Raw genomic sequence first — 14,762 nt, forward strand, 5'->3', positions numbered from 1 at the left:
CTCAACCAAGCAAAAACACACCTTTTTGCTCCTCAAATTTAGTTATTCTGGAGACTTAGCACAGGACTTCACTATTTTGTCTGGATCTCAAGGGTAGACTTATCAGAAAGAAAAATTTCAGGTGTCTCAATATGTTGCTAAAGAGAAAGCAACTCATAGAATCGTAGAATCAGTCAGGGTTGGAAGGGACCACAAGGATCATCTAGTTCCAACTCCAACTCAGCTTCAGTCCATTTGGTCTTGTTCAAGCAGTTTGAGATGAGTGACTGATTCTCCCCACCAAAAACAATAGCATTGGTAGGTGCAAGTTGTTCAGAATCCTAAGTGCAGCTCCTACTCTAGATTTGGTATCAACAGCAGCGCTTGAACACAATTATCTTCAATATGAAACACATACAACCATGCTGGCTTTGTACATGTAGCATGACTGTAACAGTGTGAGAGCTGAAATCCCCCTCCTACACTGACAATGACCAGGCTAGCTCAGTCTGGAAGCAAATGAAACTATATTTTACAGGCAAAACTACAATCTATGATGAAATGCAATGGATATGTACAAATAGACACCATTCACAACATTTACAAATATGTGCAGTCAACAGAAAAACACAACAAAGTCCCTTGCCCCCCCCATAGAGAGGGGGCTGTGCTTCTTTTTCCTCCCCCCACCTCCCCAGAGCAGGCAAAAGGGAAGAAAGCCAAGAAGCAGAGAGGCTGTTAGACTTAGCTTGTCAAGGTCAGTTATCTTCAGCCAGGAGAGAGAAGAAGCAGGCAGACTGAGAGAAGATGGACTATGAGACTGCCCACCTGCCCCACTGTCCTGTATCTTGTTTTGAGTAGTGATTCTTCAACATTTCTCTCTCTCCAATGGAAGTGTTTAGAATAATCATTATTTTGCTTTCTGACACCCAATAGTGATTTATTTACATTCTTTCACTTTTCTCTGCTTGAACTTTGTGAGGAAAAAATAAAGACAGTCTTAAAACCATCACAATGACCTACTTTGAAATGCAGGTTTATTGGCACGTGCATTATTCAACAGTGGCAAAGTGAAACTAAGTAATGAGTGAATGAAGTAGCTCACCTAGATAAATGTCAGTTCTTTAAAGTTAGCCTCATACTCTAATTCAGAACAATCATACAGTGGCAAGGACAGCTGCTTTTAGGTGGAATGATTGTGAAGAGAAGCTAACAGCTTCTATAGGCTTTGTAAAAAAGTGTTATCACACTGGAATTCAATCACTGCATTGCACCCTAAACACTATCCTCAGCCTTTTATAGCAAATTAAGTCATCTCTTTGGAGGCAATGACTTCTTGCATATTGATGTACTGTTGTAGTAAAATCTTACAGTAATATAATCTTAGGTTGTTAAATGACATCCTGTCCAAACTACTATTTTTTTTTTCTAATTCATCTCATTTTTATGCCATTTCACAGACTTTAGATAATGTAACTAGGAAGTGTAAATAAAAAGTTCAGATAATACTAATGGCTAACAGCTATTTCAAGGGAATCAATAAAATTGATTAATAGAGTGAACTATGCTTGTAATGGATTTGTTTGCTTTGAAAATCTGAGAAGAAATGTTAGGTGATCATCTTCTCAAATCTTATATATGTATTATTTACAAGTTTTTTTTATAGATTACATTTCCAATGCATATATAAAATTAAAATAAAAAAAATATAAACCATCCTATTCTACCATTCCTAATTACCAGAGGTAATATGTTCCTCCCCTTAACATGACAGCTACTTCTCCCAGCAAAAATGCTTTAACTTTTAATTTCTGACAAGCATGGTTTGCCATGGTTTCTTCCCAGATCACCTATTTTAAGCTTCCTGTTTCATCCATTAATAGTTTCATTTTGTTAAACCTCCTAGCAAGTAGCATACTATGAAATGAATCCATGCATATTTGTAAACTTACACCAGTTTACAATTCTGCTGAACAATAGTTTAGGGGGGGAAAAAAGTTTATTACCCATATAGAATGTTCTGTTACTGATCCTTATTCAATTTCTTTGAAAAATACAAAGCTTGACATTTGATTTTGGCTGAAATTGGACAAATTATAGTTTATATTTAAAACACTGCCAATGGCAAGAAATATAAACTTGTAATACAGAGAAGCAATTCTGTTGCAGGGTGCTTAAACTAGCCTGGTGCAGTCAGCAGTAGGAAAGCTCCAGGAGGCCCCTTGGGAAATCACAGGATACTTTATTAGGCACTTCTAGATAAGACAGCTTGACTCCTTGTCATACTTGAATCAGCCTATTTGATTAGAAAAGGGTCAGAGCTGGACAGCATTGTTCCATGTTTCCTTCTTCCTTTGCTGTGCTGCACCAAATCACTCACCTGTGCAACAGCCTAAAGGCAACTCTATAGGTTTCATGATCCCTAGGAAGGAATTGAGCCTTCCCTAAGACCACAGACTCCTATGCATACATTTATTCAGATTTTGCATTTCTCCTTGTAGTCTCAGTTTTGCCCTCAGGATTCACGCTGGTTTATATGGCTAAAGACATTCAGCAGAAAAACTGGAGTTTCAGACAAGCCAAGAAGGGTTAGCAATAGCTTTACTTCAGGCTGTGCTCCTATCTGGACAACCCATGTATGTTGCTGGTTTTCCTGAAAGCTGTTGACTTCGTGGTCTGCTCTTTAATTTTTAATATCCTAATATCCTAATAATTTTTAATATCCTAAAATCCTTTGTTCTACCTACCATGACAAACCTCACTAAAAAGATCATGTTGAATACCTAAAAGTGCATGAAGGTAGCATGCCTAGTATAAAATTACTTTTCCCATGAGAAAATACAATGTTCCTTGTATTATCAAAGACATTACCTATGGTTAAAAGTGAAAGGGTAAGGGAATGGTAGAACAAACACTACATATACTCATTTTTCTATGTAGCTTAACACAGGTCTCATTTATTGGCTTATGTTTCAACAGAGTTTAATTATATATTTGTAATTTCCAAGAAATAATCTCACTGTGAAAGAAACTGAACATCCTGCAGAGGTACCAAGTGCTTTTAACAACATGGTGCTTGCAGGTGTGTTACCATTCAGAACTTGACAGATCAATAGCTCCAGGTGTTTCCTTGGTATGCTGCAACTTCACATGAAAGACACCATCCTGAACACACCCCTGGGTGATCAGGCAATTCACAATGAGAAAGATGTTTAGGGAAGTTCTAATATGGTAAAATTGAGGGACAGGGACTACAGCATAGAGCCTCTAAAAGGTTTGTCTAACTTCCTTTAAATTGTTTAAAGAGCAGTCCTGAAGTCCTTTCATTCAGCTGCTGTACTTAACATTGCTTGAACCAGGGGGGTTGTACTACATGATCTTGAGAGGTCCCTTCCAAATTACACAACTCTGTGATTAAAATTGGCATTATCAGCCTGAACTGTTTTAATTAGAATTAAAATTAATTTCAAAGAGAATACATTTTTTTCATCCTTGGTGAAAAGGAACAAGTCAGTTGTGGAAGTGGGCTACTCCAAATGAATTTGCAGATTGCTTCAACATAGTTGTCCACTTTGTACACCAAACTGCTTCTTGAAACGAGTTAAGCATTCAGAGCAAGGCAACAACATTATAAGAGCACTCATCTCTAAACAAACATAACTGTGTTGGAATTGACCATTATAAATCTGATAATTCTCCTTAGAATTGCAGGAGATTTTCTGAAATCTAGATAAAAAGATAAATCTTGAAGCAACGACAAACGCTGTGCATTTTATACTTGAAATAAAGACCATAACAAGAAAAAATTAAAAAGGGGGGAGAAAAAAAAAAAAAGAAGAAAAGAAAATTCTCAGCAAGATGGCTGAAAATTTTAACACTGGGATCCAAAGGATGACCTTCTCTTTCCATGCAAAGTTGCTTCCCATATATCTGTGTATGTAGCACTGCTAACACTTTCTGCCTTCATCTTTCAGAAAGGACAAGGTTTCATCAATTTGCATTAAGCATAGAAACAAAACATTCTAATGGGCAGAAATGAATAAAACACAGAAATAAAAAATGTGATAATTCAGAACCAAGTACCCTTGAAGACAAATCTATCAGATGTCTATTACTTGTCCTTAATGGTTTGGGGTTTTTATTTTTTTTTCTGATCTCCACAGTCATTATTCTACATAAAATTGATAGCACAATATTCAAAAAAGGAAATCTTCCATAGCAGCTATTTCTGATCAAAGGTCATTTGTTCTTTTACATCTTCTACATCATTTGCCAACAGATGCCAACCGGTGAAATGACCACTAACCACTCTCCAGAGAAAATAGGGACTGTGGGCACAGCAAGTTATTCTAAACAGCTACTAAACCACAATGACTGAATTATGTAAGAATATCACTGTCCTACTGCCTTTACATTTCTTTGTCTCCTTTATTATCATTAGTCAGTTCTTAAAATGTCTTGCATGCTATAAAATATTGAGTCTTTGCTAACAGACTCTTCACATACTGTGGTATTATTCACCATATCCCTGGAGTCTGAGAAGTATCAATATGAATCCTAGCAACAACAAAAGGTCATATAACTATTTTTAAAATGCCAGCCATTCTGTTCATAAATGCTCACAGGACAAGTAACAGTTACTGCTTTCATAGTGTGTCCAAAATAAGTCGTGTCACAGAGGATTCATGCTTGCAGTGCAATAGTTCCTTAATGCCCAAAACCTCTAGCCACACAGAATTGTGTTTGTTTCTAATATAGCCCTCATGCTCTCTGTAGTAAACAATCCACATCATTGCTGCTCATCTGATATACTGAACAGTGTCCTCAGCTAAAAAAAAAAAGAAAAAAGAAAGGAAAAAAGAAGAGATCACCAGAGCTGAACCATCCCCATGGCCCAGCACCTGTTTAATCTGATCAACATCTTTCCAATAAGATTGTCACCCTTCAGAGTTTTTCAGATGAAAACCATATGTTGAAGAGTACTCCATAGCAATGTAATACATACAATGTTTCTAAAGAAACATGTAGCATTCTAAAGGATTCTTCTTCTGAAGGAAAATACACACTTCCCATATACAGTTGGCATAAACAACAAAGCCAGGTTGAAATGCCGAAAAAGGAACTTTCCAATTTCCTGAATATGCAAAATGTTTCTAAGTAAGTTAATTGATAACTCCTACTTTCCTCCAGTATTCTTCCAGTATGTCTTTTCTCCTAAAAATAATCAGGTAGATGTTTCCCCCCTCATAAATTGTGAGGATCATATCAAAACTGGTGTAAACGGTTTTGCCAGAATTGGCTGCAGGATGGATACTTGTGTTGTAGAATTGAGATGCTCAAGGACACTAATGGCTCTTTTAACATCCTCTTGCCACACAGAAATAGCAAGCCATAAAACTTTTCTGTGAGCTGTACTAATTCCGGGAGACCTCATGATTCTGTCAGACAGCAAAACAGGACAGAGTGAAAGCATTGAAGGAGGCAGAGCATTTACAGTCTTCACATTTCTAGATCATTCAGACCTCCCTCCCAGCAGACATAAGGAATCATTCATCTCATTTTACCCCATTACTACATATTCAAGGGTATTCTTGCTGAACATTTTCTATCTTCAAAAGAAATGAGCAAGGAAGAAGGCAAACAATACCCTCCCCCACCGACACACCTTGTAATTTGCTGAGCCCAAGAAAGGGCATTATGCTCAGTTAAATCATTCTTCAACTATGAAGAGAAGGTTTTAACCTTAAACATAAAACTTGATTTCTACTGCACGTTAAACAATTAGAACAACAAAAATAAAAAAGGTAGAACAAGTAAGCTGACCAAAATATCTTTTATTCTTCAGATAAAAAGCAGAAAAATGTTAGTGTTAGGAAAATCAATATAGAACAAATTAATAGATCAGGACATAAGAAAGTTGCCCAAAAATTAACAACATGGTTTTCTGTTTATGTCCATTGTGGTTTTAACTGCAAAGGTCTCACACCTCATCTTTTTCTCCCTCCTCACTTGAAACATGCTTTAAAGTTTTCCCCATTGAATCCCACAGCTCCAGTCAAACAATCCTTGTATGAAATAAAGTTTGCTTATTAATCATTTTATGACCCAAAAATATTCCTGTCCTTCCAATGACATAAGGTAGACATCTTTGCTTAGAACTCACTCACTATGATTTTGCTTCTTGTCACCAGAAAAACAGAGAAAAGGTTTTCATACCAGTAACAGTAGTTTTAATTGTCCCAGTTTAAAATACTCTTGCACACAGAAGTTAATCTTGTACATCAGATAGACTCTAAATGTTATTGCAGGCTTTGTGTAACCACAAAATGCCACAAGCCTCATCAATTAATAATGGAAAACTAAACGTTCTGCAACAGGGTGCAACCAACAGCTAGGGGCTGTTAATATCAGTTGGCACACACTCCTGTGGCTTACAAGAAGCATATCCTTTAATTGGTGTAAATGTTTTGCTCCAAGCTCAGTGTACTTGGAGTACTGCATATGCAAGTCTTCTGCCTATGAACTGTAAAAGATAGAGAACAGCTATATGTCTATTCATTTATTTTTTTGTAACTCTCTGATTATTATTCAGCTCACAGCAGATCCAATACAACATTAATCAACTAATTACCTTTTGACATGAATCCAAAAAGAAAATACCTAAGCAATTAAGAATGGCACTGCTGAAGGAAAGATGCTGAGAATAGGATGATGAATGTAGTACTATGCAGTGAGGGCACCAAGTTTCACCCAGAAGAGTTATGAAAAGAAAAAAAATTAAAACTACAGATACTCCAATACTGAGTAGCAGACCTCTGCTAGGCTTCAGCACTTACTTGTGTGCAATTTCTCAAAGTGTTTTTGCTGTATATGCTGAACACCAGATATATTTTCTTTAAGGTAGTAGCAATTTAATTAGGTACAAACAAATAAACTAAATCAACAAATTCTTCCTGCCTTAAAGAGTTCTCAAATTGTCTTAACTTCTGTGGGTTTATTCCTCACACGGAGCACACAAAGAATTGTCATTCCATGTTTGTGGTTTTGTTTTCTTTGTTTCTTTGTTTGTTTAATAAATTGAGTTTATTATGACATTTGTCATGACACATAAAATCTTGATTTGTTGATGTTAAAACCTGCATTGCACAGATAACTTCCTTTTTCAAACAAGTTTTTTAGTTGGAAAATGAAAATTTGTCTTGTTTATGCAGAGGTACCCTTTATATATCTGAGATTATTCTCCAAAATATTCTTACCTGAGAAATAACTCATAATGGGTCATAATGTAGAAAAATGTCTGCTTATAGTGTGGAATTTGCCAAAAAGAATAACCAATTGAGATTTTAGGTATATATTTTCAGTATATTTCTCAGAATTTCACGAGTTTTAGAACAACAACAAAGAAACAAAGCTAAACCAAACAAACCAAACAACAACAACAAAAAACTCAAAGCTTTAATTATTTTTACCTAGTTAAAATTCGTATTTTGCTTCTATAAAAAAACCTCCAACAAAACACTGAAATTCATAAATATCAATGTCGTAACATAAAAAGCTCTTTCCTTCCTTCTTTCATAATGTTGATCTTTCATACCAGTAGAGCCATCCATATTAATTTGGAATTGCTAGGGCACAGAAATACCAAACATTAAAAAGTAATCTTCTACTACACGACATAATACATCTATAGACTTTAATCTCATCAGAACAATGTGAAGGATCTCATACATATCCTAATAACCCATTATTGAGAAGATTGTTTAATTCCAGTTAAATTATTCCATCAGAAAAATAATTTGACCTAGAAAAGAAAATTCCCATTCACAATAACAGAACTGAACACAGAATATTAATTAACTCATAATGCATAATAATCTGTAGAAAAACAGAACTACAGAGTAATAATTCATTGGGTTTTGACACAAAGCACCACCAGAGTGCCATAAGGCAACGTGAGTCTATAAAATGTCACTACAGTAATACTAATTATACTCACCAAGTCATAGTTTTTTATGTAATAGCTTCTTATTTTACCATACTTCCCTGCCCCCCCTCCCTTTATTAATAGATTTGTTTTTTAACGGAAAGTCTCCTTTGTCTATTCAGCATCCTTGGAAAAAAAACACCAGGTGGCAATGCAGTGTTCAAATATTATATTTAACATACATGTAACAGGGAAAAAAAAATCTATACGGCTCAGCATGAGGCTTTCTCTTATAACCTACTTCCTCTTTGATGAATATTAAATAATTCATAAGCAAAAATCTCTTCATCACAAGTAATTGATCAAATACCACTCAACCTGAAATGAATACTTTAAGGAACTTGAATTTCTAAGAATTAAAACCTCATGGCTATATTAAAAAAAAAAGAAGAAGAAGAAAAGAAAAAAGAAAAGAAAAAAAGAAAAGAAAAAAGAAAAGAAAAAAGAAGAAAAGAGAAAATAAGAATGGAAGAAAAGAAAAAAAGAAGGAAAGAAAAAAGAAAAAGGAAAAAAGAAAAAAGGGGGGGGGAAGGAAAAAAGAGAAAAAAGTAAAAAAGAAAAAAAGGGGGAAAAAGAAAAAAGGAAAAATAGTAAGAAAAGAGAAAAGTAGAATGGAAGAAAAGAAAAAAGAAGAAAAGAGTAAAAGAAAAAGGGAAAAGGAAAAAAGATTAAAAAAAAGAAAAAGGAAAAAAGAAAAAAAAAGAAAAAAAGAAAAAATAAAAAAGGAAAAAAAGAAGAAAAAAGGAAAAAAGAAAAAAAGAAAAAAGGAAAAGAAAAAACAAAATAAAAAAGAAAAAAGAGAAAAAAACCCTACAATGTAGTTCTAACTATGCAATAGGATTATTTCAGAAAAAAAAAAAAAGTTTAACTGAAAGTTAAACATTACCATCAAGTTCTCAAAATACTACCAAGGCCCACATTCAGTGACAAAACGCTCAGTGGACTGTACAAAAAGTAAATCTATGCACTTCAGGCATGTTGTAGACTTATAGGAAATCTGTTTTCATGCTAAAATCCAGGTACTGTTTCCTATACTTCCAAAATTTAAGCCAGTTCTTGTAAAAGCATGTGCTGAATGGGCTGAATGAATCAAAATATTCAGCCTTTATGTATTTATTCTTCCTCTGCACCAAGCAGGACATGGTGATCAAAGAAAGGAAAAGAGTAGCACAAGAGTCAGCTTCCCATTTAGCAGATCACATCTGATATCCATTGTGTGCCAAATGAAAGTTCAGCTTTGTAATTGTTGCAGGCTCTGAAACCCCTCCAGAACTGCATGGGGCATGACCTAAAATGCTCAGTTAACAACCATTACATCTATTTTGATAGTCTATGTTTAAGGTTTTTCTTGCATGCTTGAGAAGATCTTACAACTTGTGGATAGAGTACATTCAACCATTAATTGACAGGGCAAGTTTAAGTGTTCTTAAGTCTAATTTCATACTTTCCTATATCCATGCATGCAAAAGTTTCTTGCATCATTTACATTTATTAACAATTGTGACTAGAACTGCTCATTCAGCCATTCTTACGTAGCACAGTTATTACAGCCTCTAAATGTAAAATAAGCCCATTCTATGTTACAGAATAATTTTAAGTTGTTCATTGCATTACAGAAATGATTTAAAACATGAACTGGAAAAAAAGCTGGGTCTTCTGTCAGATAGAATCAGAATCATATGTACAAGATAGTGTTCAACAGGTACATCACAACAGGGAGTAATTAAAAGCATGGTTTCCTGATACTGTAATAATTAATACTCCTCCCTTTATGTACTGTATTATATTTAACTGGTGAATAGCACACAGTGGTAGAAAGATTCAAGGACTACTTTTAGGTAGTGTCATATAACTTCTTTGCATAATGGCAGCACAGATTTAATCCAATACAGCAAGCTAAGCTTTCTCTTGAAATGTTTTTTTAACCTGCTTTTCAATCAACACAAACAAAAGATAGGAATAATATATGGATCCTAATTGCTTGCACATTATTTGATATAACTTCAGTCCCAAAAGCAGATGATCAGAACTGTTATCCAGTTTTAGAAATAAAACCAGAATTTGAACCTACAAATTATTCCACATTTTTGTTAAGCTGTGAATCCTCACTGACTTTCTGGTAGGTTTTCATGTTCTTAGTTCTGTTGAAATGGTTGGAAATGCATTTCTCCAAGATGGGGAAATTTATCCTTTTATTAATCACTGTCTTTTTAGCACAGCTGATAAAACTTACAGAAGATGTCTTAAGTACTCTAACAGGAAAAATCCAGCTGTCAGTATAGAAAAAGACATAGAGAAAAAACTGCTTTACATAAAATACTGAATATATAAAGAACAAGATTTGCATTTTCAAGATTGGTACTTAGAAATAAGCTCAACAAAAGTGAATTAAAAGGAATAAGTCACAGCTAGGACAACTATTTAGCATATTAATGCAACAACTTCTTCACTTAATACATTCCTTTAGTACACAACAGAGAAAGAAGTACATTAAAGCAGCACATCTCTAAAAGGTGAATACTATTCCTCCACTTTTTTATACTTATATCAACATCTTTATTTTGTTATTCATTTTACTTTAATGTTTATATTTCAAGGACAAAGTGCACTCAAGTAGAACTGAGTAAAGAGATATACACCATATCCCTGCTTTCCTCTGCCTCTGGTTAACATGTTCACAGAAAACTAAAATTTTCCAAGTTATTTTTTTCCTAATTCCAGTTAAATTGTGTTAGTTTTAGGAAACAGAAAAGAAATCTTATGTTGCTAAAACTTCTGTTCAAGTAAATAATTTTCACTTTGTAGAAACATGTTGAGATTGCAAAATAGGCCTCCTGAGCATCCAAGGGAGGGAAAGAAACACCCCAAGAACATCAAAAGCAAGCCAAGCACACGTCATTGAACATCCACAGAAATAAGAGAAACATAAGTCTAAATTCACTCAATGTCATCAAAGGCAGCAGGATCTGAGATTTCAGTAAACCAGAGATTCATCTTTTGCACATGAAATATGACAATTAGCCCTTTTGAAAATATACACAAATAGTACAAGTGAAAACACCAAGAACTCCATGTTACAGCAAGGTATGATCCAAAGACTTCCATTACAATTTTCCTCTTTTTTTTTTTCTTACAGAATCAGGACGAGAACATATTCTGTATATCTTAAAAAGCATTTTATGTTCTTTCTTTTGCTGGATATTTGGATTCCCAAATAGAAGTTAAAGTGTATATTTACCACTTTTTTTTGAGGTGGACAAAGGAAGAAGATACAGGTAAAAATGATGAAATAAATGCAAAGCCAACCCAAAGTTCTTTATTGCCATGTTCAAGTGTCAGGTATCTCATCACTGCCCTTTTTTTTTTTTTTTTAAATCCCTTAAAATATCTTTTAATATGTTCAATACTCTTTATACCAAATTTGAATTAAGGGCCCTCAGCCTAAAGCTTACAAGTATTAAAACTTCACAGAAGAACCTCAGACAGTCAAAAGCTATCTATGATACCTATCTAGGCTTCAACATCTTAATACAAACACCAGCTCATCACCACCTCCCTTGCTCTACGTACAGCCTGTGTATTCCAGTTTTCTTGAGCTAAATAACCCCAAATATATTTCAATCTCAAGTCTTGGTTGAAGAACATCTTGCTATATAATGGTACTCTTTATTTGCCTTTCCTCCATCTACACATCCAGTTACTAAAACATTGGAGACATTTCAATAATGTCATCACAACTACAACCCACTGCAAATACAAGATATGATTTCAGCTGTTGCCTGAAATATATAAAAACCTGTGTCCTACCTAAGTACTAGTTTACAACAACTGCCAATCAACTCCAGTCAAGAACAGACTTTTAAAACCACCACAAAAATACAAAAAGAAATCAGACCTAGACTTTTGAAACAACACAACAAAGTTACCTGAACCACTCCAATTCCAATAGGAAAATGACTAACGACAACAGACCTAATTAACTAATTCCATCAACGTGGGATTAAGACTCCCAATAAATATTTAGTGTCCTTTATTGTAATAAAGAAAGACAGTTTACAAAAGTAGTATACTTTAATTGTCTTTGTTATCCAATAAAAAGCAAGAGGGGAAATTCTAATTTCATGGTGACAGACAAATAAAAAACTCAAAACCACTCAGTTGTCTCCATATTGGTGTTCCCTTTATTTACAGATGAAGATAATTTATCTATAGTAACAGCGTGAAAGATGTTTGGTAAACATGCAACCCTCTGCTTGGTTTCTGAAGAACCACCTGCATTTTCTTTGCTAAATTAAACTCTTCGATCATGCATCAGCCCTTTCAAAAACATTTTGCTGTTCACTTTTCATGCTTATTAAGTTTAATGTGTTAGATCTATTTTCTGTATCTCAAAAGGCAACTAAACCAAAACTGTGTGATTTTCATTTCCAAGAGATTCTTCACCACAAAGTATAGAGTCAAACATAAATCCGGCAGCTCACACCAACACTGACTGCAACATAGCCTTTCAAGTAAGTAAAAGAGTTCTGAGAATCACTTTGCTTCAGCATAAGAATTTTTACATTGATTCCACATCACATATCTGACTTGGAACATTTTTGGTCCTTGCATCAAGTTCACATGACATAATACAGTCTAAAATTATATAGAAGCCACTAACTTTTTTTCCACTGCAGAACCTGAAATCCTCTTAACTATGTTCCAAACCACCATAACAACATCTTAACATACACTGCAAATATTAAGCACTTCTTTTCCAACCACACAGTAATCACAGAGATAAAGATTTACTTACCTGATCCCCTTTTGGTCACAACCTTCAAGCTCTGAGTTAGAGTAGCATACAAGAGAATCAAGTTGGGAATAGGAGCTTTCATCTTCTGTCTGTCTGTGGCTGCTTCCTAAAGTACCAAAAAGAAGAGAGAAATGCTGATTTTAAATGGGTGCTGAAGCAACCTTAGTGTAAACAATTCATAATACTGGCACATTGTAGAAAAGTTGAATACAGTGGTTGTGAGCAATCTACTGCTCCTGGAAAAAGAAAAAAAAAGTATACTGAAATCACCATAAAATAAAGACATGCAAGCACTACTTTTAACTGTGGAGCTTAAGTTCCAATGTTGTCTACACAAGAATTCATTGCATCCCTATTAAAACTTTCTAACAGTTCTCTTGAGTGAAACAGCTTTTCATAGAACAAATTGATCAAAGTGATCTTTCCACTAAACCTGCAAAATAACATCTAGTTCTTTATCACATAATCTATTCCTCCTCTCAAAAGAAATTAATGTCCTTCATTAGTCTTGCTTCCATTCATTAATTTCACAGATTGAGCACAAGATCCATGTAATGCAGTGTACAGTTAATTAAACACAAATCTGGTCATCTTCTAGGAAGAGTGAAAAGGGATAACACTGCACCAGAGAAAAGAGCAGAGACTCCTGTAATTTTCTTTTAGATGAGCTTATGTCCCATGAACAAGTTCAAACTAACATTCACTGAACTAAATCAGAAGTGAATGTTATCAGGATGGGAGAGAGTGAGAGAGTGAGAGAAGTGAATGTTATTAGGTTGCATCACAAGTTGTGGTTTCGCCTTCACCTCTAAGATGTGAATAAAAGTTTCACATTTTTATAACTTTGTACTTTTATTACTTTGCATTTCTCTTTGGTGGTATGAGCAGCTGGCGAAAGCAGAGACAAAACATTCTGCTAATTTCCCATATAAGAAGGAGGATGTTGTCTAGTTATGAGGATTACCAGGTTTGTTCTGTAATGGTTGGTAAGACTAACATCTCACATTCCAATGGTTTAAAAGGGGAAAGGGAAGCCATATCTTCAGTCTAGCCAAGCTAGACAGCAGACTTTTTCTATGCCATCTATATTCATTATAGCACTTAATGCAAAAACATTCTTATCTGTTGGGGGAAAGGAAGGTCTGTGATCAATAGTTCTTTAACATTAGAGATAAAGACCCAGATGAAGCCAATGTGGGTTTGATATTGACCTCTCTTAATCACAGCACTGTAGAGCAACTGAAAAAAACTCTCTCAAAAGGAACCACATAGTACAAGCTTTGACTTCAAAAGAGACCATGAATCTTTTGCACTTCACTGACAGTCAGGCTACTGAGTACCCAAGACACTTTTTAAAACCAGTATCTTAAAATACCTTCATCTTAGAGAATAGGTGAGAAACAAGAAAGAGTGGGGGTGTAAAATGGTTCATTATGGAAAAAAAATACTTGAACAGTGATGGCTTCATACAGAATCCATCTTACAGCTTTACATTTCAGGTCATTTGAGAACTAAGTGCAAACCTACTGCATTCATAATTATGACTAATAAAGATGGAGTAAGAATACAACTTGAAAACAACAGTTTGATTATATATATATAATATATATATAAAACAATATTTATACTCAAAGAATTACACAAGTATTAATATGCTTGCTCATTCACTGGCTGTGAACAAGCTCTAGGATTTTAGGAGCACAGGTGAAGGACTATCATTTGCCTGCATTCGTGTACAACTTCAGAAAAGGTAGGCAATAAATTCCCTAGCAAACATACAAAATGAAATATGAAATATGAGATTTCTTCAAGTTAAATTATGTGCAATCCTAACAGTTTAGTTAAGCTTAAATTTTAACTAAGTACTGTGACCGCTGGCAGTTATAAATAATACAGAGCCTTAGAATCTTAGAAGCTAGAAATGAAGGTTAATTTTCCAGGGGCACAGTAAGTAGGTATCACAAAGTGTCATGCCACATTTTACTGCAGACCTGGGTCAAGATC

The 14,762-nt window shown here is 34.6% G+C and overlaps 1 protein-coding gene across 1 annotated transcript in view; it reads right to left on the reverse strand.

Moving 5' to 3' along the window:
* IL1RAPL1 (interleukin 1 receptor accessory protein like 1) overlaps positions 1-12,840 on the reverse strand; it is a 638,806-nt gene extending 625,966 nt beyond the window's left edge. Inside the window, exon 1 of the mRNA XM_054383560.1 lies at positions 12,759-12,840. Coding sequence (XP_054239535.1) covers positions 12,759-12,840 — 82 coding nt within the window. The remainder of the gene's footprint in view (positions 1-12,758) is intronic.
* Between the last annotated feature and the right edge of the window lie 1,922 nt (positions 12,841-14,762).

The sequence above is a fragment of the Indicator indicator genome, chromosome 1, assembly GCF_027791375.1.
Source record: "Indicator indicator isolate 239-I01 chromosome 1, UM_Iind_1.1, whole genome shotgun sequence".
Classification (NCBI taxonomy): domain Eukaryota; kingdom Metazoa; phylum Chordata; class Aves; order Piciformes; family Indicatoridae; genus Indicator; species Indicator indicator.